The sequence below is a fragment of the Canis lupus genome, chromosome 36 (genome assembly GCF_011100685.1).
Source record: "Canis lupus familiaris isolate Mischka breed German Shepherd chromosome 36, alternate assembly UU_Cfam_GSD_1.0, whole genome shotgun sequence".
Lineage (NCBI taxonomy): Eukaryota > Metazoa > Chordata > Mammalia > Carnivora > Canidae > Canis > Canis lupus.
The window spans coordinates 13,849,817-13,876,498 of record NC_049257.1 but is presented as its reverse complement, the minus strand read 5'-3'; the positions used below and the strand labels follow the sequence as shown (position 1 = coordinate 13,876,498).

The following is a 26,682-nucleotide window of genomic DNA, read 5'->3' as shown; positions in this document are numbered from 1 at the left end:
CCCCCTTAGCACAAATTCTAGATGAATTCGCCCAAGCACAGCGTCAGACCCAGACATTTATCCCCAAGGACTACAGGCAAGGTAACAGGATAATGATGGCTTCTGTGGGTAAGGCAAGGCAGGAGTAAAGGAGCTCATGGGTGGGTCAGGCGCTAGTGGCATGGCCATCGGGCTGCCACCTGCACACCAGAGTGGTCTCTACACCATTTTAATAGGAAAGCTTCAAAGGAAAATGCTAGCTATCAGGAGCTAATCCTCATCTCTAACAGACTAAATGCTGCAGCTTGTAATTTTTTCTGTTCTGCTTCACAGAGTCTTTTTCTTGACTTGAGCCTTATTCCCTAAAAGAATCCTCCTCTGCCTCAGTACCCTCATCTAAAGCCGGCTGTCTGATAATGCCTTCATCTACATATGAACCACCATTTTCAAATAAGCTAGAAACAGTGCTATACAGCACTTTAAACATGTTGAGGCCCTTTTACATGCATTCCCATTTGATACACACCAAAACTCTTGCCAAGGAAAGCTTTGTTATCCTCACTTATGGTGCACCGTATAGCAAAAGTAGGGAGAAGGGTGGTGATTTCAAACTCACTAAGTAAATCTCCAAATGAAAACTTGAATAGGATTCTTAATTACCAGTCCAATATTATTTCCCTGTTACCTCATTTAAGTCTTTTTTTTTTTTAAACAGCCTCTAGAACTTTGGGAAAGAACTTTCCAAGACCCTTGGCTGATGCGAGTTCAATAACACATTGTACGCATGTATGCATACACTCATACATTTATACACACTGCTCTGTCATTATTATCTGATTCAATTGGGAGTAATATTTTTAGTAATTAAAAAAGTAGCTTAAAGAGGACAATAGTTAAAATGATACATATGTACCTTAAAGGTGTGTGTGTGTATATATATATATATATATATAATGTGTGTATATATATATTATATATATATATATAGAGAGAGAGGTGTGTGTGTGTGTGTGTGTGTGCTGTCACTCACCAATTTTTTTAATATAGGGCCAAGGGTTTTCCTTTTGAATGTGGGCTCACTGGTGGACCTTTCTTACATTCACTGTTTTTGAAATGCAAAGTCTATAATTTCCACTTTACAAGGGAAAACTAGAGGGGTGCCTGTCTGGCTCAGTTGGTTAAGCATCTAATTCTTGATCTGGGCTCAGGTCATGACCTCAGGGTCATGAGATTGGGCCCCACGTGGGGCTCTATGCTCAGTGGGGAGTCTGCTTGAGATTTTCCCACTCCTTCGGCCCCTCCTGCTTGTGTTCTCTCTCTCAAATAAATAAATACATTTAAAATGGAAAACTTAAAGCCACCTTGGGAACAAGCAGGGTGCAGAAGCGTTCTGGATTTTTATGATCTGCCTCTCAGTCTTTGACTGTGTGCCACCTATACATAATTCAATGGCAATTTTTAGATACTTGCTTCTTTGTTTTTACAATGCATTTAACTTGATTTTTATAGTTCCAGAAGAAGCCATTTTGGTTTTGCACTTAATAGTTAATATTTTATTATACTGAGTAGTAAAATCACACATTATATAACTGGCACAAAGAGGTCTGCGGACAACTACTGGACTCTTGGGAAGCACATGACTCTTCCACTGGAAGAAGTTTGCAGGCATTTGCTGGAGGAGTAGGTGTACTGCAAGCTCTCTGGATGTCATGGGCATGCCTCCATGGGGAAAAGAAGAGTGTCTCTTCACTTAGGGGAGAGGGGCAGGTAAGTAAGAAATGGCTATGTGTTTGTGTTATCTTTTCCTGGGAAGCAGTGCAGTTTGGTAGAAAGAACAGTTAGTAAGAAGACTATCAGAGGGGGCATCTGAGTGGCTCAGAGGTTGAGCATCTGCCTTTGGCTCAGGTTGTGATCCTGAGGTCCTGGGATCGAGTTCTGCATTTGGCTCCCTGTGGGGAGCCTGCTTCTCCCTCTTCCTATGTCTCTGCCTCTCTCTCTCTGTGTCTCTCATGAATAAATAAACAAAATCTTTAAAAAAAAATAAGACCATCAGAGTTGTGGCTTGGACTCTGAGAGACTTCAGGCAATGTAACTTTATCTAGGACTGAGTTTCCCATTAGAAAAGTAAGAGAATGGACCTAAGTACTGGTTTCTTAGAGCACTGGGAATGAGAAGGATTCTTGGGCCTGGATTTGGCCCAAAGGGAAATGAGGCCTTGACAGATTGGCAGTGTCTGCTATCTGTGGTTAAGGCTAAGTGGTAGAGCACACACACATCTTCCTGGAGCTAGATAATCACGATCCCTGTGTAACCAAAAGGGCACAGGCTTCAGGTTTGCATTTGTGCTCTCCTGACCTTCAGCAAGTTAGTTACTTCTCTGAGCCTCAGGAAAGCAGGAAAACTCTTTGGAGACCTAAGATATTTTGTATCTAAATGCTACCCCTGGACTCCCCTTCACCCCAGGCCATCACATGTTCCTTAGTTTTTGATGACATCCTGTAGATCCTGTCTTCATATTAATCGCATGGATATAAATTGTCCATCATATTATAATCCTATTGTAAGGGTTTATAATGAAATCATACTTTAAGGGTAAGAAGTGTGTCTTCTTTTTTAAACACTAACATAATACTTGGTACAGTGTGTGCTCAGTAAATGTCAAATGGATAAACAGAACCGCTGTTGTGAGAATCAAGTATAGTGTGTTTAGCACAATGCAGACAACAGGTGCTCAGTAAGTGCTAATTTCCCTTCCTTCCTAAATCCTACCATCCTGGTTGACAAATTCCATGTACATAAAGAACAATATTTCTTTTTCTCTTTTGCTCTTGTATAGCACCTATGCTGTAATGTACTAGATTCTTGAGAAATGCTGTAGAAAAAGCTTTGAATGAAGTGTTACAGCATTATTTGACCTTTCTTCTAGCCCCACATAAAATATTAATAGAATATAGGCGCTTGACTAGTTCTCTGGTTTAAAGTATGGTATGAAGATGATTTTAGTGTGAGATGAGTATTTATTAGTTATGTATTTATGTGAACATGTATTTCACAAAAACATTGATGTTATTAATCCTTTTTAAAAACATTTCAGTAGTGATACAAGATACAATGATTTTTTTTAAAGATTTATTTATTTATTTAAAAGTGAGTGCAAGAGCCCAAGAGAGGGGCAGGAGAGGGAGAGAATCTCAAGCAGACTCCCTGCTGAGTGTGGAGCCTGACTTGGGGTTCCATCTCATGACTCTGAGATCCTGATCTGAGCTGAAACAGAGTTGGAGGCTTAACTGACATCTACTGAGGTACCTTAAGATATGTAATAACTCTTTCAAAGTAAACTGAACGTAAAAAGAAATGAGTCTATTAAAAAAATAAGCAAGTAATAATAGTATGTGGTTCTGGTACAAATCATAATTTGTTAATAGTCAAGGTTTAGGAAACTTGAAAGCAGCTAAAAGCATGAGATTCTATAGCTAATCTGAACTTTGCCTTTCCTCAGTTGTAAAGAGAAAAATTCTCAAGTTTAAGTTATCTGTAAGCCTTTGTCATTTACTATAATTAAAATTAAAGGGATATACAAGAAAATGTAATCATGCTTGACATACCCTAGGCATGTATAGTGGAGGTTATAATTTTCTGTAGTCTATATATTGTAAAGCCATTTTCTGCTAGGAAAATCACTAAAAATTGGAATGATGGCATTTTAAAGATGATAAAATCTCATGATGTTTTATAAAACAGCATTGTTTCTAGGTCTTCACCCTCTAAACAACCACTTAATTCAGTGGTTCTCAACTGGTGCTGATTTTCCTCCCAAGAGATATTTGGTTATTTGGCAACATCTAGAGAAATTTTTGGTTGTCATAACTCTGTGTGTGTGTGTGTGCGCGTGCAGTGTACACGTGCTACTGGCATCTAGTGAACAGAGGCCAAGGATGCTGCTGAACACCCCATCATGAATAGGACAGTCTTCCACAACAAATGTGGATGACTTATGAATACCCTGATCTAAAACCCGTGAGTGAATGTCTAAAATGGTTCTGATGAAAGTTTTTAAATATCTACTTCCAGGTTTATTTTCAGAAAGCAATAGGGGGAAAAAAAAAGATCTCAGAATTTTAACATACATCCACCTCTCCATTTTTAAATTTTCTCCATTTAGTTTTTGAGAATAAGTGAGTTGGAAAAGCACCTAAGTCATGGTATAAATGCCTACCTTCAGTTTATATGTCAGTTCAAGATATCAGCTTAGGTGTTCTAAGTGTTTTCTACTTTTTATGACAAATGGCCTGGCATCCATGTGGGAGGAAGGAAGGGATATGTCCATGAACCTAGTCTATATCCTCAGCAGTCCCCTGGCACTATCTCAGGCATCTTATAGATAGTGAACAAATTCTTACTGTGTTTTATGAAATACTGGATGATGGTAGGCTATCTACAGGAAATCAATTTATTTAGGCTTCTTCCTAAGCCTCCCTTCCTTTCCTTCTGAGCTCTGTCAGTCTGGAAAAAACATTTCTTTTCTTTTTTTTTTTTTTAATTTTTTTATTTATTTATGATAGTCACACAGAGAGAGAGAGAGAGGCAGAGACACAGGCAGAGGGAGAAGCAGGCTCCATGCACCGGGAGCCCGACGTGGGATTTGATCCCGGGTCTCCAGGATCGTGCCCTGGGCCAAAGGCAGGCGCCAAACCGCTGCGCCACCCAGGGATCCCTGGAAAAAACATTTCTTAAGTGCAATTGGTGACAAGGTGTCATTAGTATTTCATACTCTGTGCCCAGAAACCATTTTAGTCCAAGGATCAAACTCTTAGAGCCCTGAATCAGTCTGATTATACATATGTTCACATTTGATCTAAATAGAAGAAACAAATTAGGGTGTCATTTCCCCTTTTCCCCCACACACCTAAGGAGCAGACCATCTTTGTATAAACTTTTAGGAAACAGAAACGACTTAGGTAGGTATATACTAATTTATAGGCCTAAGTCTATGATCCCCCCAACTGAGTTAGCTACTGATTTTATATACTTTTTTTGCAGGAGTAGGGGAGAAATTTGTCAAAGGCGTCAGATAACATTAAGTTGCATTAACACAGAGAGCTGTGAATGAGCCAGGCACAGAGCTGAATAGTCCTGTATTGACTGAATAATCAAAGTGCTGCACTGTTCCAATGAGGAGGCGTGAAATGTAAGGATCAGTCCTGCCAACCGAGAGAACACATACTCAGTAAAGAACTGGTTGGTTTGGGCACAATGAATGTGCTTACTGCTTTGATCCATGGTTGGCTGATTTTTAAATCATAAGGCCTAATTTTTTTTTTTTTTGAAGATTTTTGTGCTTTATACTTAAGGAGCTGAAATTCTATAGCGTCATTTGCTAGGATACTGATTATGTATAAAAGTGGGAGATTTTTTTTTTTTTTTATCAACAATAAATGTCTTACACTGTGAAAATAGCAGCTTGACTCCCACATTCATTTAGCAGCAGGAGGCATAAAATGGATTGGCCCTTTTGAATTATTCCAGAAATGTGCTCCAAATGCATATAGATAGATCACTAAATATAAAGCTAATTGCTTCTTTGTTTTGCTTTATCCTACTGCTAAGCAACTTTTTAAACCAAACTGTCTGATAAAGAATGGGCTCCTTCCCATCAGTGTTCTTCAGAATAAAATTAAGTCTGTAAGAAAGCAAAGCAATGTGCGTTCCCAAAATACAATCTGATGAACCCTTTTGACGACTGAAATGTATAAATGATGGACGGCCAAGTGCTGCCATTTTGACGTGCATGGGTCTTTTGTTCCTAAATGACCTATCAGCCATGAGGAGGGCGGTTAGCTGGCTCCGGCAGCAGGGCCTTCAGAATCTGCCACTGAGCTGAGGCCTGGGGCCTCTCTCTCAGCCAATGACCGAAGATGCAGGGGCATCAGGGGCCCCTTTCTTTCCCACCCAGGGCTCCTCTCACATGCAATCAGTGTCCTGGAGCTCTCCATTGGGCTGGCCGAGGCTGTCAGGTCTCTATCACTGTTGGAAGTTCCGTCGGCCCCACTGATGCTACCTTCTCTTTATCTTTGACAGGTGTAACCACCTAATTAGCCTCTAGTGCTCCTAACTCCATCTCAGTAACTGCTTCTCAGGGGACCCAACTGACACACATCATTTCGATGCTGCTACCAAAATTTGGAAGAGGGAAAACTTCGATACTGCACTTTGAGCCAATGCCCAATGAGCTGCAAACTCTTCTTGACAACCTTGACCATCAACATTAACAACTCAGTTTGTATACTGTTTCGTGATTGCCCAAACTGCTATATCCGTTCTCCATGGGCAGTAGCAAAATCCCTCTGGTGTTCCAAGCCAGTAACCATAACCATCTCCTAGAACCCTTAGAATTAATTCTCACATGGCTAGTAAGAATTCCCAAAGAGGATTAGCTTTATTCTCTGTCAGGCAATGTAGAAATTGGTTAGAAAAAGACTTTCATCTGAACAGCAAGATGGGCTGCCTTGAAAGATATTAACTGCCACTTCCCCATGAGATTTAGGGGATTAAACTGATTAAAGGAAAAAGCTCTCACAGAAAAGTGAATCAATGCAAACTCACTAATTTGAACCAATTGTTTACTTTCAAATTATGTTTTTCAGTTGTTCTGCCTCCATGGATAGGAAAGCATGCATCTCTTGCACTGGGGTAAAATATTCTACTTTAAAGTATTTCCCCAACCCAAGCACTTGTCTGCCTGCTGAGGAAAGAATGGAGTCGCTTAAACCCTTCCCAATAGGAGGAAGATGGAAGGATCTCTGTTTCCTTCTGTGATAAATAATGTGAAAACACAAGGTAAACTCAAAAATGAAAACAAAAATCAACACCACGATGAAAATACAAAGCCTCCCAATACTGGATTCTTCCTTTTACTTGGTCCATCCTGAGAATCGCTGAACTTTCTCCACAGGTTGAATCTCATGGCCAATCATGTCAACTTAACTCCTTTTACCCCTTGGCTGGAGGCTGGCCATTGATGCTGTAACAATCCCCACCTGTTCCACCCTACTCCTTTGCTTGCTTTATTCTATTCCCAGGTTATACAGACAGGATTTAGAAAGTCAGAGAACACTATACCTACTCTACATTCTGAGTACAGGAAGTCCTCCTATTTGAAGGCACATTGCCAATAAGAAAGGGCCATTTAAAGTGAATCCAACCAACAATCAACAAAACTAAGATGCAACCTTTGTAATGGGAAAAGATATTTGCAAATGACATTTCGGACAAAGGTTAGTATTCAAAATCTATAAAGGACTCATCAAACTCAACACCTAAATAATCCAGTTAAGAAATGGGCAGAAGACATGAATAGACATTTTTCCAAAGAGGACATCCAGATGGCCAACAGACACATGAAAAGATGCCCAATGTCATTCATCATCAGGAAAATACAAATCAAAACCAAATACCACCTCACATCTGTCAGAATGGCTAAAATGAACAACACAGGAAACAACAGACGTTGGTGAGGATGTAGAGAAGGTGGGAACCCTCTTACACTGTGGGTGGGAATATGAACTGGTGCAGCCACTCTGGAAAATAGTATGGAGGTTCCTCAAAAAGTTGAAAATAGAACTACCTTATGATTTGGCAAATGTACTACTAGGTATTTACCCAAAGGATAAAAAATATTGATTCAAAGGGACACATGCACCCTGATGTTTATAGCAGCATTGTCACAATAGACACATGAAATAAAGAGCCCAGATGTCCATCAGCTGATGAATAGATAAAAAAGTGATACACACACACACACTCAGGAATATTACTTAGCCATCAGAAAGAATGAAATCTTGCTATTTGCAATGATGTGGATGGAGCTAGACGGTATTATGCTGAGTGAAATAAATCAGCCAGGGAGAGGCAAATACCATATGATTTCATTCATATGTGGAATTTAAGAAGCGAAACAGATGAACATGGGGCAAAAAAAAAAAAAAAAAAAAAGAGATAGGCAAACCATAAAACATACTCTTAATTATAGAGAACAAACTGAAGGTTGCTGGAGGGGAGGGAGATGGGGAGAGGAGTTAAATGGATGATGGGGATTAAGGAGGTCACTTGTGATGAGTGCTGGGTCTTGTATGTAAGTGATGAATCACGAAAGTCTACTACTGAAACTAATATTACACTATATGTTAATTAACTGGAATTTATATAAAAACTTTAGAAAGGAAAAAAATTACAGGGAATCCACTTAAAATGGAATGTAAATTTCATAGAAAAATAGGTCAATCAAGATTTTATTTTGAGAAATGAAATAAAATTCATGAAAATGAATCTATTTTATTTTCCATTTAATCAAACTTAGGTTATAATTGCGACTATGTTCTAATTCTTAGAACTAAAAATGAATGAAGTGTTGATTAGGAGGGTTGTGTAATTTTCTCCAAAACTAAGTTGTAGTAGACTATGACCATTTTACAGAAAATGCACAATTATTTGAGGGCTTCAGCATTTCCCCAAAGGTCCCTCACATCCCTTTGAAGTTTGTATCTTTCCTTTTTGAAGTACCTATCATGTTACCATCCCTGCTGATTTTCCCTTTTCCAATTGTCAAATGGTCTTGCCAACTCCTTCTTTAGCAATGGTTTTGGTTTGTTTTCAGCAGAGCTCTGACATCACTTTCATTGACTTCATGAAATCTTGCATATTGTATATTGAGTATAGTTTCACTTGGCAACTGACTTGCTTTGCTTTGGCACTAGTTTGGTGAGGAAGGCAGTAATGGTATAGACAGGAATATTTGAGAAGGGCACTAATTTTTTAATTGGTCAATTCATTACTAAGTGCTTCCTTGTTAGAATGAACTTTTCTTTCTTTTATAACCCCCTAACTGCTAGAAGCCAGTTAGTAAGATCCCAGGGAGTCAGAATTTTTGGTACTTCACTTCGATTGATCCTTGAAGCTGCTGTACATTCTTTCAGACCTAAGTTTTAGCTGGAAAATCTTTTTTTTTTAAGATTTTATTTATTTGAGAGAGAGAGAGTGAGAGAGAGCGAGAGCAAGAGCCTGAGTGGGGTGGGGGGGGAGAGGGAGAGGGAGAAGCAGACTCTCTAATAAGCAGGGAGCCTGACTTGGGGCTCTATACCAGGACCCTGGGATCATGACCTGAACTGAAGGAAGACACTTAACCGACTAAGCCACCCTGGCACCCCTAAGTTGGAAAGTCTTTATAAGTCATCTGAGGCCTAGAGATACTGAGTCATCCCAAGCTCAGTGGCAGAGCCAAGGCTAAAGCAAAAGTTAGCCTACTCCATGGCTTTATTCTTCAGACCACACTGCCTATTAATCCTCCATATAAAATGAATTAAAGCAGAGAACACTAGGAGAGAAAACAGAAGATGTATTTCTATTCCTGCCCATGATGAACACACTGTGGCCCTGGGCAAGTTACTTAACTTTTCTGGCTTTCAGTTTTCTCTGAAGTCTTATATAACAGAAAATAGTTATGGTTACTGGTTTGGGGTCCCAAAGATACCACGAGAATTTTGCTACCACCCATTCAGGAAAGTCATATACCAATCTGGGCAGTCACTACACAATACAAAGAACTGGGTCACTGATATTAAATGATCAAGGTCCCTGGGAAATGACTGCAGTTCATTGACCACTGACTCAAAGGGCATGACGTCCTATAATCGTTCTGTTCTCATTCCCCAGGACCTCTCACCCAAATCCCAATGAAATCCTCATGTTATGATCAAGTATGACCACTGTTTTCTCGTGAAGAAGAAACTGTATCAGACATCAGATGTATGTCTTTGTCATGTGCACACACCCCTCCATCCCAGTCTTGCACTCTCTTTTCTCTGTGCCTCATACTTCAGAAGGATAAACTTCCTACTTTCAGAAGGCTGTCCTTCCACCTGGCTGTTAATCCCTGAGACCCTGCTTGCTCAGTTTCTCCTGTTCTTTCTTCATCATCAGTTTCCTCAATCTCTTCCTTTACACTGATACAAGGAGTCACAGAAGTCACCTAATTAGAACCAACGATGGATGCTTGCCTCCCTTCCTTTAGCTCTCGGAAAAGCACGAGTCTCTCCTTTAATTCATGGGTACTTCACAAACACCTACAAGTCCTCCCTTTTCTGTTTCTAAAAGGAAGCACAGATGTCCAGTATTCTATAAAAATCTTCATGTGATACTGTATTCAATCTAATGATCATCTTTCTATACACTGCAAACTTTTAAAACAAATTGTCTGTGTCTACTATCTCTTCTTGCCCACCACCCACTTGTTATCTCCCACCCCCTTAGAATTCCTTGCACAGATCACTCTATGAAAATTTCTCACTGGAAAATCACCTACTCACTTGTAATTGTGAAATCACAGAATCAAGGAATTTTAAGATACTAATAAAAATAAAAAGAAATTTTAGAGCTGGAAGATATCATTGGTATTTATTCCAAGTCTCTCATTTCACAGATGAAGAGCACACACACAATTCATGTGACTTCTTTCTCATTTGCCTTGATCTCCCTTGTAGTACTTGATATTGTGAATTTCTTTCTTCTGAACAACATAGGTTAAATAAATAAAATACAATCTGATTTTTTTTCTGATCAGTTCGGAAGAAAACCTGAGAAACTTTCCTGAGGATAAACTACAATAGGCACGAGACAAAGGTGACCATTACATGTGCTTGTTTCCGTTTAGATTCTTGGGTGAGGCCCCTATCACCCTTCACCTCCCCCTCTAACCATCACCATGTTTTAATTTACTTTAAAGCTGTTTTCATAATCATCAGAGGCTTTATTTTTTACTGAAATAATTCAATATAAATGTGCTTTGTCTTTCTGCGCTGCTGGAGCTCAGCTGCTTATACCTTTAGAACAAATAACTTCATGTTTTGTTCTTCTACTACAATATATTCATTTGGTTATATCATAACTCTGGTAACTAGTGTACCTTAACATCAAACATTTTTCTTCCTTTTCTGATAGGAAAGTACACCGTTTTTTACTGCCAAGAAGTTCTCAGATGTAGAAACAAGAAGGAGCCAGTCATCACTGCTCATGAGAACAGGGACATGGTGTTAATTTGAAGAAGGAAAACTAAGCTCTCTTCCCACTCTGCTTAAAGGAACATAGTCTGAATCCATTCTCAAGTGCTTTGGAAATCTTCTGGCTATTTTCAAGGTGCTCGAGATCCAGCCCAGGGAAACATATCCTGACCATGGGTAGAAAGGACGGTGTGCCCATTTTAGACCGATTTGTAGCAACAAGACTCTCCAGGTACAGAGAGTGCCAGCAAAATACAGTTTTAATGAAATGGTTAGCTTTTCATATAAATGTAATGGAATTGCCTTATCTGAAATCTCAAAGTCATTAGGGGCAATTTATGAAGAAAATATATCATTCAATCTTATTCCTTTTGCAGCAGGTAGCAATCAATAGTCTCACCACTTCCTAGTTACTAAAAAGAGAAGCCCCATAAACTCATGGAAGCAGCTGTTGTGATATTTACTTGATGCTGATAAGAGTAAGCAAAATTTCATTATATGATATATATAAAAATAAAATATGTATCTATAAATATATTTACTTAGATATAAATATCTATAAATATTTATGATGCATATGTATTTATGGATATAAGTAGTTTATATGTACATATATATATAAAAGATGTACTTCTATATGATGGAGCACTCACTTTATTTCACCTTCTTTTTTTTATTTTTTATTTATTTATGATAGTCACAGAGAAAGAGAGAGGGGGGGGCAGAGACACAGGCAGAGGGAGAAGCAGGCTCCATGCACTGGGAGCCCGACGTGGGATTCGATCCCGGGTCTCCAGGATCACGCCCTGGGCCAAAGGCAGGCGCCAAACCGCTGCGCCACCCAGGGATCCCTATTTCACCTTTTTGTGTGAGGAAAAGTAGGCCAAAAGATAAAAATATGCAATGATCCTAGTTGTGCATGCAGTTATTTTCAGAATAAGGCAACAATTTCATCGTCTTACCCTAACTATTGAAGGATGGATAGAAATCAAGTTAAAAAGAAAGAGTCACAAGTCAGTATGTCCAGTGTGGACCACTCCAAATCCATTTGCCTACATTTTACGCCTGAAATAGAACTTTTCCCCAACTCTTACTGTGAGAGAGCAGGTTGGGTTGGACAAATTATGGTAGGGGAATTAGGGAGGATATGTGGCCTCAAGAGAAGAAGGAATTTAAATAAACATTATTCTGGCATTCAGAATATTTCTTCTTGATTTGGGGAGAAAGAAGATACTCTATTATACTGAAATCCATAAACAAACTACCTGCCTAGGGCGAACACCTTTATGAAAGTGAGTTCCAAATGAAGACCTAGCATAAATCATAGAGATGTGTTAGGGGATAAATCAACACACTTACAGCACACATACAGTGCAGCCCTGGGCACTGAGGAGGAGAATGAGACACGGTCTCAGCGGTTGGAGCTCACTCTTGAGTGAAGGGTGGCCAAGTAAATGATGGTTACCAAACAACATCAGAACAGTGCTTCAGGAAGATGTTATATGGTGGCTACTGAGAGTAGGGGACCCCAACATCTAATTAGATGTTTGAAGGGGATGAGGTGGACACAATGTGAAATGAATCAATCATATGGCTAGGAACAGGAAAGAGGGCCAAGTGCCATGAATAATTCACAACTGAGGGAGAGATTTAAGCTCTGTTTCTTCTGTACTTTGTTGCAGCAGCTTTAACCTATTTTGTGAAGCACCTAGCTTATTTGTGGAAGATATTCTAGATGTCATGGATAAGGAGAGGGTTCTGACTCTTTTAAATAAAGGGCTGGCTTTGCAAACTGTGCTTTTAACATAAGGTAGAATGTTAAGAGAATCTCTTCTCTGGGGAAGAGAGGTGATTTAAGAGACCAGGACCTAAAGAAAAATTCCTTTAGTGCTTCCTGGTGGCTCCTGAATTGACTGAACGGGCTGTGTTCACACAGCACTTTAATACTAACTTAAAATATACACTGCTTTACCAAGGTGCCCTTCCGTAGCAGACAGGAGATAAAACAACCCATGTCCAAGAGATTAAAACAGGAACAATTTGGTAGACTAAAATCTTGGTCAATGGAAATATTTTAGTTAATGACAACCAGCAAATTCTCTTTGTTTTGTTCACTTATTATTAGTCAAAAATCCTAGGAAAAAGTCACTGAAAAATATTTTACTATTATCGGATGGTTTATAACCTTGTACTGCTTCCAGTTAATATCCTTACCACCAGCTATGATGGCAGAGCACTGCAGGTGACAAGATAGGAGACTAAATTGGAACATTGGTGGCCCAAAGCACTCCCTGGAGACTACTTTGGGAAATAATCCCCAATATTTCCTTATTTGATTAGCACACGCTACTGTGCAGTAAAATTAGAGTTAACAGCCTATTGCACTTCATTACATACATTTTACTATATATACGTTTCAATGAGAAAAACTAAAAATGTTAAGTAATTAAAATACTACTTCTTTATTTCTCAGAATTTTTAAAACATTTGGAATTGTTTCTATCTGGCCATTCAGAGAGGTATGGACAAAGTTCTGAGAATGAAAGGACACAGCCAGGATGGCCTTCACCAACAGTAGCATGGAGCCCTATACACCAGGATTCTGCAGGGAGGTTTCTGGAATGGTGCGTGTACTGGTCCACACTGAGAAATAGGCAATGGGTGGTCCACAGCTGAGCTGTTGAAAGGGACATAGCATGCACAGAGTGGCCAGTTAGCAGGAGAGATCCAGGGAACACAATGGGGAGCTGAGGGAAAGTGCTGGAGGAGAGAAGCAGCCTGGCACACAGCAGCACCTTATAATAAAATAAGAGAATGGAAAGAGGGCAGCCCTGGTAGCTCAATGGTTTAGCGCTGCCTTCGGCCTAGCTTGTGATCCTGGAGTCCCGGGATCGAGTCCCATGTTGGGTTCCCTGCATGGAGCTTGCTTTCTCCCTCTGCCTGTGTCTGTGCCTCTCTTTCTCTGTGTCTCTCATGAATAAATAAAATCTTAAAGAAAAGAGAAAGAATGGAAAGTGCTGATACAGGGTTCTTCATCTGTTAACAGGATTTTCCACAAAGTATCACTCTCAACTAAGTGAGCTTCTTGATCAAATACAGAATTTGCAAATCTCTAGCCCTGGCGTTAGACTTTATTATTATAATACTCAGATATTTCTAAAACAAATGAGATGGCCATACAGAATTTTATGAGACTTTGAATAAACATATATTTTTTAAAAGATGTATTTATTTATTTTAGAGAGAGAACATGAGCAGGAGGGGCAGAGGGAGAGAGAAATTTCAAGCAGACTGACTCCATGCTGGGCGCAGAGCCTGAAGTGGGGCTCAATGTCACGACCCTGAGATCACGACCTGAGCCAAAACCAAGCTAGATACTTAACCCACTGCACCACCCAGATGCCCCAATCATATTTTTTTTCTTCTTCCCCCAGCAAAGGGTTCCCTGCAGTGACTGGGAGGGAGGAAATAAACACTTAAGACATTAATTCTGCACAGAGAGCATTACTAGGATAATGCATTTTGTTGTTGTTGATTCAACTCACAAAAGGAAAAAGCTTACTTAATTGGGAGCATAAATCTTCCCATCTCACATATAATATTAAGAATACCTGTGTTTTTTGCTTAAGGTAGACAAAACTTCCAGAGAACATGCAAAGGCTGAATACATGTAACCCATCACTCCCCCAACTGTCTCTTTTTTTTTTTTTTTCACTCATCAGACTAATTTGCAATGGTCTAGTCTAAGAGTTGCCAAACTTCTGTGAAGAAACAGCTGGTAAATATTTTAGGATTAACAGGCTATATACTCTGCCCCAACTACTCGAGCCATTATAGTAGAAAGCAGCCAAACACAATATGCAACAGATGATCAAGGTTGTGCTCCAAAAAAACTTAATTTATAAAAACAGGCAATGGAGCTGATTTGTCCTATAAGCCTTTTTTTTTTTTTTTTTTGACTCCTGGCTTAACCTTTCAATCTTGAAATTATATAAAAATTATTATGTTCACATGAAAAGAAACAAAACATTTCAAACAGACTATTTCCATCCATCTCTACTCAACCTTATGAAGGTATTAATGCCAATACACATATTATTAAAAACATACTAAAGTATCTAATAGCTGTAAGATTTCAGATTTCATCCTTTATCTTTAAAATATATTTAAAGCAGACCAGCACCAAGGAAAATGTCAGAGAAATCTTTCAACGGAGTCTAGAAGAACAAAAACAAAAGCAAAAACCCAGCTTCTCCAAATTTGTGAACTCTGAGACTAAGCTTCTCAGATATTCAGAAAAGCACATAAGCCACAGTACTTTGGTAATGTATGTCTTGGAAAATAAATCAGAGAAGATGATGATATTCCCACATGCATCTGGATGAATTTCAAATCTTATTATGGAAAATGGTTAAAGAATGATCTAGGCTCTTTTGTAACATTTTTTTCTTTTTAATTGCAGAAACTTTCAGAGAGTACAAATCAAATAATTCTACTTTGCAGGACAGACATGCACAGAAAATCCACCTTCTCAGATGTCACATGCTTCTGTCTGAATAACAGCAGACCACAAAAGATACATATTTGGCTCTAAACTTCCCATAGCCAATAGGTTAGCATTTGGTGGGACATGAATGGGAATTTGGAAGGTCATCATTAGGACACAGGGAGAGGTTCTGGCAACTGTGGTATGCCCATTCATTTCTGGATAAAGACCTGTCAATCTGTGACTTGTAGCAAAGAACTAATCTGATGTCTATATGCATTTTACAAAATTCTGTGAGATTCTGTGAACAGTAATGGTCACTTCTGGTGATCAGTATTGTCACTTGGAATTTGAGGTAATAATGCAACCTGGTGCATATCTGATGTATGCTCACTGAGTACTGAAAAGAGAATTGATTCAAACAAGATATTCTGAATCTCATAACTGGAGAGAGCAGGTCATAATTTTATTTCAAAACTGTCTATGATTATGGCTTCTTAATCTAGACTAGTTGGAGGCTATAAAATGTAATAAAAATTTCTAGACACTTGGCCATAATGGGAATTTCCATTTTTAATAGTAATAGATTTTTAAAAATCCTTAATATTTACAAAGTACTCTCGTTACACAACACCACTACAAGCAGCATTTCATTTAATCCTTAACATTTTCTGGTAAAGTAGGTGGAACAATTACTACTATTCTGATTTTTCTGATAGGGACATAGATGTAGAGAAATTATATACCTGGTCTTTAGACATACAGCGAGGGGGGAGAACTATGACCCAAAGCAAGTAGTCTTTCTACTGACTGCATCATGCTACTTCCCAGTCAGGATTTTTGTAGATTTGCCTTTTTTGTTATCCTATATCTAATGTACGGCTGGGGGATGATGATGCTTACAATATGGTGTCTTGGCTGGGCCGGAGTGATAAAAACAATCATTTTGAAATTCCTCTTTTTTTAAATATAACAACTACCAAAAACGTATCTCATCAACAGCTTTATGGTCTAATCCTTAAAGAAGATCATATTGTATTGTATTGTTGAAATGAACTGATGTCAGGAGAACAGAGTCCAGAGAGATGGGGTCAATCATTGACTAAATGAAGTGGTTTTCTCTGTGTAATAAGGGAGAAATTGCCCCTATTTATTTCACAATAATTTAAGAAGCTCAACTAAGAAAACAGATGTGTGACTATTTAGAATGAAAGAGTACCTAATGTACCCAACTGAGTAGCCATTGTGGGCCAGGCATTGTGATGCAGGCATGGCATAAGGATACTACTGGCCACAATCCACTATGTGCCAGTTGAAACCACAGCTTTGTAAAATATGGGAAATTGTTAGGAATTTAAGGGATTACACAGAAATGGAGGTAAGGAAAGACAGATGCAGATCAATGAAAATGGTAACAGCTTACAATGATGGGTTTAACCTCAAAAATGGTAAAAACACCAACTGTTCAACCACAACATAAAGGCTAAAAACACATAGACTTCTGAGTAAATGCAGCAACATGAAACACATAATTTGATTTCAAAGATTTGGTGTGCAACAAAAGAATGCAAATATCAGTAATTTTTAATACTGATTACATGTTAAAATGATATTATTTTGGATATACTTAGTTAAATAAAACATGTTTTACAAAAAGATGTCTTCTTGTCTTCTTACTTTTTTAAGGTAGCTACTAGAGAATTTAAAATTACCGTGAATTATATTTTTGAATTATATTTCTGTTGGACAGTGCTGCTCTAGAAGGATGTATTGTGGCCGAAAGAAAAATCTGGGCAGTGGATGATTATGAAAAGGCTAATCATGGTGGATGCTGTCTTGGTGATACATGGACTGAAGACACAAGAAAGAACAAGCTGAGTGTTATTAAGCACACAAATTACACAAATTCTGATGGCTCATGTGGGAACACAAGTATAGTCAGGAGGAATCTGGAAGATATAGCTGGTGATTCCAAAGTAAATGGACTGAAAAGTAAACAAAGTCGAGGGCTCATAGAATGGTTTTGTTTCATCTTCCACTTGAAGCACAAGTAAATGAAGGAGAAAGAGGTTTATAAAATGCTTGTTAGAAGTGAAGTCCAATCTGCCTCCAGTACCTTCCCTCTGGTAGCCAGTGACTGTTTCACACACACAATCTCTAGGTAGTATAATGCTCTAGTTAGCTGACAAAGCTGCTTAGTACACTCCACCAAATTACTGAACACTGACAATCCAGTTATCTTATTTATCTCCAGAAAATGTTCAGAAAAAAATTTATAATCTCTAGCCCTTTTCCCTGCCCCCAAATTATGAACCAGAATAATGAAAGGACCTGTTGGGATTCCACTCTAAGTGCCCCAAGGCAGGCCCTGTGTCTAAATGAATTCTCAGTACCCAGCCCTTACTGGTGACACAGTAAGTACCCCATAAGTATTCACTAAATACATTTTTAAAAATGGTGGTATACTGAAGGAAAAGTTCACACCTAAACAATATGGAAAGGCTAAGACTGGAAATTTTAGGCTGATAAGCTCACTACTGCAAATAGGTAATCAGATGGATGAGGGTGAGTACCTAGAAATAAAGAGCCAGAAACCAATAAGGGCCTCCTAAAATTAAGTCATGCAGGATAGACCTCATATTCTTTTTTTTTTTTACCCTGCTTCTACATGTCCAGAGGATGTCTTAAGCAGCACAGTAAATTTTGACTTTCAAAAGGCCTTTGACAAAGTATTTGATTATATCTTTAAAAAATGTGGAAAAGTAGCAGACATGATGGTAGAGCAGTGATGAGACAGTAACAAGCAGAAAAATCATAAAGACTGGCAGTTGAGAGACTGAGGCCAACCCAAAGAGATTCTTCAGTAGTGTACCAGGAGTTCCTCTGGGTCAAGTTTTTTCTTCAGTGAGTTATAGGAAGCATGAAAGGCATATACTTAGGTAGCAGAAAGATGGGAGGGATGAGTATGGCACTGGATGTAGTCCAGAAGACCTTAATTGGGCTAGAGTATTTGAAAACAGCATTGTAAAAACTAACAGGAATAAATGAATGCAGTCTGTATAATTTGGTATACAAATAAATCATAATAGAAATAAAAATACAGAAACATGAGATAAATTTAGGACAAAGGAGATCTAGTGTGGTAGGAGCTCAGACGTTTATCAGATCACCAACAATACAATGTCTACATGCTTACAGCTAATGGCAAGCTCCATTAAAAAAAAATGCAGTTCTAAATAAAACTTGTTTTTAGTTCTCTTTATTTTGCACGAGGCAGTCCACATTTAGAACATCATGACAAGAGGAATTCTCAGGAACAAACAAAGGAGAGCAAACAACAGGCAGGAATAATTGAAGGGATTAAAGATGCTTTCTGATGAAGAGAAAGCCTACAGACCATATGTTAGAGACCTTCACATTCTTAAGAGTTTTTAATTCAAAGTGGCAGGGTACACTCAGTCTGTTCCCAGAAGCCACTTTTTTGAGGAAGGGAGGGAATCACAGATCTCCTTGAGAATTAGATAAAGCCATACATCCTCCCCTCCAGGAAAAAAATACATACACAAACATGCTTTTTATACAATTTCAGGGGTTTCTAAATGGATTAAGAACCTTCAGCTTGTAAGTTATAAAGACCCAGGTTTCTGTTTCATTTAAGAAACCATTTCTCCTTCCACTTCTAAAGCAATACTCTTAGACTAGGGACATTGACAGAATTCCTATCCTGGGCACAGGGAGTAGAAGAGTCTTGAGCTGATGACCTGTAGTCCCTTCCCAATTCCAGGATTTTCTAACCTAAAAGGATTTTTAAAAATAATTTCACAGTATTTAGGGAAATATTTAAAACACTATTTGCTATTGTTATTCACACTATAATTTTAAATGCTAACATTTCTCATTATACTCTAGGAAACAAAGGTCGTTCAGGCACTAATGCAACTTATTAGGCATATCTGAAAAGGATTTCATTCACTAGATGTACAACTACAATGGGATTGGGTATAGAAATTATTTCTTGTATTACAAACAATAAAATATTTCTCTCCACAAGTTGCCTCTCGAAAAACTTGGCTCCATACGGGGTGTGTGTGGGGGGGTTGCTTGATAGTTGCTTGATAGTAGAAGTTCTACAACATTTGCAATGTAATTCTTTTGTATTTGGGTTACAAGGATTTTTCCAAGCAGCTAGTTTAAGGCATCATTAGAGGGGATAGCTATGAGTTATCTTATTGGTAGCATTGCATAATTTCTATATTCTGCAGTCTATGTTCTAGGCAACTCATTGCTGTCTAAACCTAAAGAGCTTTTTTACACATTAGCTAGAGGGAAGGAGAAGGGGTGCATCTAATTTTAATTCTACCCTCAAAGGGAAGTAAGCAAATCAAAGTACTTGAGCATAATGCTTATTTATTTAAAACTCAGGTTCTCCAAAGTCCTAGGTAAGAAAAACTTTGTATCATTCTCTTTAAGAAATATGTCCTGGACTTTACTCAAATTACTTCTATTTAAATGCTTACCACTAGTTCTGTTAATAATCTTGAAAGAGCCCCAATTCTGAAATAATTGCAGATACATTATAGGAAATATTACATGTGTTTCCTACCTACAAGCATATAGGACTATACTGAGGTTTTATAAATGCTTGTTGCTAACGCACAATGTTGCTTCTTGAAATGATTTTCATAATAAGTCTGAGAGCCTCAAGGAGAAGGGGTGTGTGTGTGTAATTTGTTTATGGAATTCCAGTGATAGACATACTCTCTTAAAAATCCCAACTTTATTACGGTTATTTTTCTATTGGGGCAAGTTATTACTGCATCCCTTAATTTCTCAGCTTTTTCCAATTTCCATTGCTTTAATTTCCCATTCAAATCAATTTCTTAAAATGGAAAAGAAAATCTGCCATCAGTGGTAGACTTTAAGTGATATTGAGGGCTCATTTCTTTTCTAGTTCAAGTAATAGCCTTCCAGAAAAAAGATTAATGACATTGGACCTGTTTGCTATAGAAAGAACTGTCAAATTCTATCAAAATCAGTCATATTGTTTCCTTAGCTCTGAGCAGAACAAAAGACATTCAGATATTAAGAGGCCATAGGGAATTTCAGGGGTTAGTTTTAGGTTGTACTTTCCATCTGTTTTAGCTATAAATACAGCTGATGAGGAGAATTACTGACGACATGGTACTCAAACTTCAGTGTGGAGCAAAACCACCAGGAAGGCTTTATCAAAACAGATTGCCAGGACCCAACTCCAAAATCTGTGATTCAGTAGGTCTGTGTTGGGGCCCAGTAACATTGCTAACAAGTTCCCTGGAGATGCTGTTGCTACCAGTCTAGGGACAATGCTTTATAAGCCCCTCGTACAGGAGAATCTCTGATATAGAACTGGTTGCAACATCATTTTTCCTTTATTTATTCAAACTTTCATAGCTAACGGTTTCTGATTCATACTCTAGCCTGAACCCCAAAATGGCACATGGCTTTCTGTTGTCTCCAAACCTCTGTAAGGCACATCCTTCTCTAACAATCCTGCAGAAAATATTAGTAAAGAGTACAATATTTCTGGAAGAGGATATCAAAGCCATTTCTCAAGTTCCTCCCCCACTTTCTTTAAACCTCTTACTAAATATTTGGAATGAAATTCAAAAGCAAAATAGTTCATAAAGTCTATCTGGAAGGGGGGACTCCATCAGAATGAAGATTTATACTCACCAGAGAGGAAATATACCCAGTCGTGTGGTGATAAAAACCATAGCAAACATAACAAACAGAAGATCACAAATTTTCTGAAATTTGGCATAATTTGCCATTTTGGCAGCCTGTGAAAGGAAGGAATGTGATATATTAATTTAGTTAAACTGGTAAATGAAAAGCTTCTTTCAATATGTATGAGTCTCCTATAAGATATAACTTACCAGATGAATAAAATTGCCTGCTACTTTGAAATGTCATGCATCATGCATCAGTATTTATAAATTACCCATAAGTTGACTGAAATGTAACATTAGCTAAAAGTAAAACTACTGACTGTCACAGATTTAATAAAACATTCAACAACCTGAAAAATTCAATTATATGGTTGATCTCAGGAAAACAGAAAAATATGAAAATTCTTGCATTATAGATGACATTAGCAAGCCAAAGACACCAACACAGGAATTTGGCATAACAGGTCAAAGTGAAAGTGCTAGGTAATCCTTTAAAACTCTCTAATGAGGCCACAAACTTTATATAAAATATACGGACGGAACCTTGTTTCATTGTTTTCTCCTTTCTACTTAGAAATAAAGGTTTCCCTTAAACAGGCACAAGGAATATTCTGGGGACACAGTTTCTTGGCTTATTCTTATAAATTTAGAAATAAAGAATATGTCAAGATCATGTTATTTCAATGAATCCATTTAGGTATAATTTTCAAAGTTATGTTAATGGGTCATCTTCTAGATGAAAGTCACTAAGTCACTAATGTTCCAAGTGTCTGTGAGAATTACTCTAATAATTTATGATAGTAAGTTAAGTGACCACTTTTTAAATTATAAATTAGGGAAGAAATTACATCCCTTTTCCTAATGTCTACACTTTTTACAGATGATTCTAAGTAACAACAGGTGACACTGAAAACATAATTTTGCTCGATCACCTTCTTTTTACATTTTCACATAGAATTCACACACACCCACACACAGGGTTATAAACTGAAGATGTCTTGCTGAATTCATAACATTATTTTCTACTTCTTAGAAAGTTAAATTAGCTGAGTCAAACTTGAAAGGACTGTTGATAATATCCACAGACGCTACAATTTTGTACCTTTAAGTAAAACATAGAGCTATGAGAGCAATGGATTCCTAAGAAAAAATATCTCTTAATTGAGCAGAAGCCAGAGTTCTCAACTTTTAATTTCATGAAGACTTTGAGTATGACATCATGAATTATAGTAAGAAAAAAAGCATCTTCTGCTTCCTTCTGCCTAAACAAAATGGTAAGCCATTTTTCCCTTACATTCATTCAACAGTATTCAATTAAAAAAAAGCATCAAACATGGAATTTTTCTGAATGTCTAGGTGATAGATCCCACTTCAAAGAGTTGATGGTTGACATATCTCATTACTTGAATATTCTCAAGCATTAGTATATAATGTAAAAAAAAACATGTGATGAAGAATATTTGCTTTTAAGCCAAATGACTGGCATTTCTGGATTGTTTTTCTTTTCTGGATAAAGTGATAGACAAAGATTCAACCAGCTATTTCCATAGACATTAAAGTTGGCAGATTGTACAGGAGTGATTTCAAAACTGTAGACGGTATAAATCTCCACTTTCAAGCATACTCAGGGCTTAACCGAGTGATTACTGGTTTTCAGGAAACTGCCCTTATACACCTATAATACGTGTATGTTTCTCCTTTAAAAACTATGCTAAATAGAATTTAGCTTAAATCACTTAAAAAAATCATAGTGTCACATTATCATCTGACATATCTAGTCCAGTAGGACTGTTTTTCTCTTTCACAACCTTCTAAGGTGCAAAGTTTTTATTTTTTACTTTTTAAAACATTTTATTTATTTATTCATGAGAGACACACACAGAGAGAGAAAGAGGGAGAGAGAGGCAGAGACACAGGCAGAGAGAAAAGCAGGCTCCATGCCAGGAGCCTGACACGGGACTAAATCCTGGGTCTCCAGGATCACGCCCTGGGCTGAAGGCAGTGCTAAACCGCTGAGCCACCTAGGCTGCCCGGTACAGGGTTTTTAATGAAGCGTTGTATATATTTCAAATCGTGATTAATTATCTTTTTCGTAGATTCAATTTTATCATGTGGAATTTCTGTTTATCCTGTAATAATGAGAGCATCTCTATATTCACAGTGACAGTATATACTTCAAGGCGCAGAACTGTGGGCTGATAAGAATAAAAACTCAGAATACAGATACTAAATGAAATTTCTAGAAGAAATTTGTACTCTGGTAAGTTTATCTTTCACCAGTTACATAAATTTCTTAACATGAAGTAAAAAATATTTTATCTGATTATATAACACTACTGGTTGTATCTCTTCATATGGGCCATAATCAAGAGTAAATACTACATCAAAATTTTCCTTGGGATTTTATCTTTTGAAATATGCTAGAAGGATTTTCCTTTCTTTTTTTTTTTTTTTGTTACTTTGATAATCCTGAATGATAATGGTTTAGAAAGTTAATCAGAATACAACCAATATTTCCTCAAATACTCTTTATACTTATATTTGGAGAGAACAGTTTTTATATTTAATTGATAATTCATATACATTTTCACTGTAAAAATATTAGGATAAGATGAATATTGGCAGTAAGAACTATGACTAGTAATTAATTTCATCAGGATGTACAACTACCATTAATAACTAAATTGAGTTACATACACTTCCCAGATACATCAGTGTGAAACTTAAACACCAGAAACACAACCTATTCATGTAATGATTTTCCAATTGTAAAACATTCATTTCTTAAGTGTGGGACAGCAAAGGTTTTATTATTCCACTAATAAAGAATGCTAAGATGATGAACATTCTTTGCACAAAAATTAATGGACTAAAGTCTCATTTTACCAATTTAACTTAAAAAAAAAACAAAACACTTTGCAGTTTCAAATCCATCATATGCTATCTTTCCCCAGTGCCATCTAGAATAACATGGAAGAGCGGATGGTCTTGGAGATTTCATGAATTCTGGATTTCAAACTCTTAAAGATGAAAGGAAACTTTTACCTCTAGAAGAACATCAGCTGAATCGTGAAGACAGAGGACCAGCGTCCCTACTCGGGCCATATTGTTGACATATGAAAAGGAAATCAAGAAAATAGCTACAAGGTGATGCAGGAACATAATGCCAAAGTCCTTGAGGAAGGAAAAACACAGCCATGTTAGTTCTTAGAGAACAGCAGTATTTCCATTCATCTCTTCCACTATTCAACAAATAATTCCTAAGGTTCTTAACGGACCTAGCACTGGGACTACTAAAATGAGTAAGATGTATTTCCTACCCTCAGGGAGCTCACTACAGAATGGCAGATACATACAGGGATCCATGACTATGGAGGATGTGATAAATGCCAAGACTAACACCAGATATAAAGGGTGTTTTGTATGTAAACCAAGGAATTTGAAGCTATGGGAGAAAATGCCTCAGAATTTCAAGCAAAGAAAGACATTACTTGGATTTGTACTTTAGGAAACTCTTTTGGGCAGCATCACAGGTCCAACGGAACCACTTCTCTGACTATCGTGGCTAGGGATTCTTCATCCTTCTCCTGGAATATGTCCATTGGGGTGTTAAAATAATCCTAACATGGCTCTTCTGAAGAATCCTATACAAACAAACTCTAAATTTTAACCTTTACCTGTTCATAGTCATTAGAAAAAGTAATGATTGGCTACCTTTATTTTGGTCAGTTTCAATGGAGCTGGCTGTTGGCCCACAGGAGATCATCTTTCTCTGACACTGATTTATCTCCTAACCATTTGGACATGGTTTCTTATGATATGGAATTTCTGTTGCTTAGAAATACAGACTCTCATTTACTAATATTTTTATTCTGTTTATTTTTAAGATTTATTTACTTGAGAGAGAGAGCATGCAAGTGTGTGAGTGGGGGGAGGAGCAGAGAGAAAGGGAGAGAGAATCTCAAGCAGACTCTTGCTGAGCTCAGAGCCCAATGTAGGGCTTGATTTTGTGACTCGGATCATGAATGAGCTGAAATTGAGAGTTGGATGCTTAAGCGAATGAGGCACCCAGGTGCCCCTTTGCTCATACTTAAATCTATTTCTTCCAAATCTATTACTTGGACTTCTCTGGGATTTAAATGCCAAGATTGGTGTACTTAAAGCCTTAGAAAAATAAGGCTATTCATGAAAAGACAAATAAATTAGCCAAAATGAAAAGCTATTATGACATTGAGAGAGAGAGAGAGAGAAGTATACACGCACACACACACACACACACACACACACACACACACATCCTCGTTATTCAGTAGCTATTAATGTCATATAGTTTTGGATTTGAAAGGTCAAGCTCAGTGACTTTTAAACGTGTTTGAAACATTTAAGCAATGGCCTTTGTTTAGATCTTGCAAATAACTAATGATAATCTATAAGTAATGAAATATTGCTATTAGGTCTTTGCCACTTATTTCATTGTATAGTTCCTATACTGAAAAAATTTTTAATTATTTTGTTTTAATTTATATAACGTGAACCTACAAAGCTATGGATATTTATACTGTTTAAATTCCTGTGATACAGAACCCTTAAAAATGTCTTTTTATGTTTTACAAAACCAAGGTTTAAACAATGATGAAATAAAGTTAAATTTGTACGTTAAACCCAAAAAAACCTTACAATGTTTCAGTGATTCTGTATGTACTCTGGTAGGTTTATCCAGAGATTACTTTTCTGGTTGGAAAGTGCCAAACATTTACTGATAACCATACATATTGAGTTATTACTAGGATAAACAATGCATTGGTGTCCTAAGTAAGGTCAAACGATTTTAAAAATGAATTGCAACTATTTCTCCTTTTCAACTAACCTAGTCTCCAAATTAAGCATGTTAAATTGATGGTGGATACCACTTTTGAAAAAATCACCTCAACAGTCCATTCCAATTGCCCACAGCAGAACTACAGAATCAAGTCTTGCAAACTAGTGACCTACCACTATGCTCCTTCCTTCAGAACCACATTCACTGTACGGTTTTCAGCTCACTGGCAGAAATAATGATCATGCTATTAAATGAGTTTCATGAGTGATCATGTACAGACTCAACAGTTTTACCTACTTCTGATTTTCTGATATTCTTGTGGGATCTAGGATTTTCCTAAATCATTAAAGTTGGACAATACCAAAATGCCTCAGGCATACAATGAAAAAACTGCTCTGATAATGTTTTCCACCGGAAGGTGAAATATCTTCTCTCCAGGCTGTTATTAAAAATTTATTAGGTTCCATTAACCTGGAGTATAGTGTTCTACCAAACAATAGCTACTTCAAAACAAAGCATTCAGTGGAACTAACCCATCAACCAATATTTTAAACTGTTTCCTAAACATAATTAAACGAAAACATACCACACTGAATCCAATAGTTCAGTGAGTTTATGTTTGCCTACGCTCAATACACA

At 37.5% G+C, this 26,682-nt stretch overlaps 1 protein-coding gene and 1 long non-coding RNA gene across 3 annotated transcripts in view; one reads left to right on the top strand and one right to left on the bottom strand.

Moving 5' to 3' along the window:
* Positions 1-26,682, bottom strand: part of CERS6 (ceramide synthase 6) — a 302,521-nt gene that overhangs the window by 33,092 nt on the left and 242,747 nt on the right. For both annotated transcript variants that reach the window (XM_038584736.1, XM_038584737.1), the window contains exons 7-8: positions 24,270-24,398; positions 21,229-21,335 (exon numbers count right to left, since the gene is read on the bottom strand). In XM_038584736.1, the coding sequence (XP_038440664.1) occupies positions 21,229-21,335; positions 24,270-24,398 (236 nt within the window). The remainder of the gene's footprint in view (positions 1-21,228; positions 21,336-24,269; positions 24,399-26,682) is intronic.
* Positions 1,500-11,724, top strand: LOC119867825. The gene is made up of 3 exons (XR_005384666.1): positions 1,500-1,746; positions 6,624-6,816; positions 10,972-11,724. It is a non-coding gene; the product is annotated as an uncharacterized LOC119867825 (long non-coding RNA).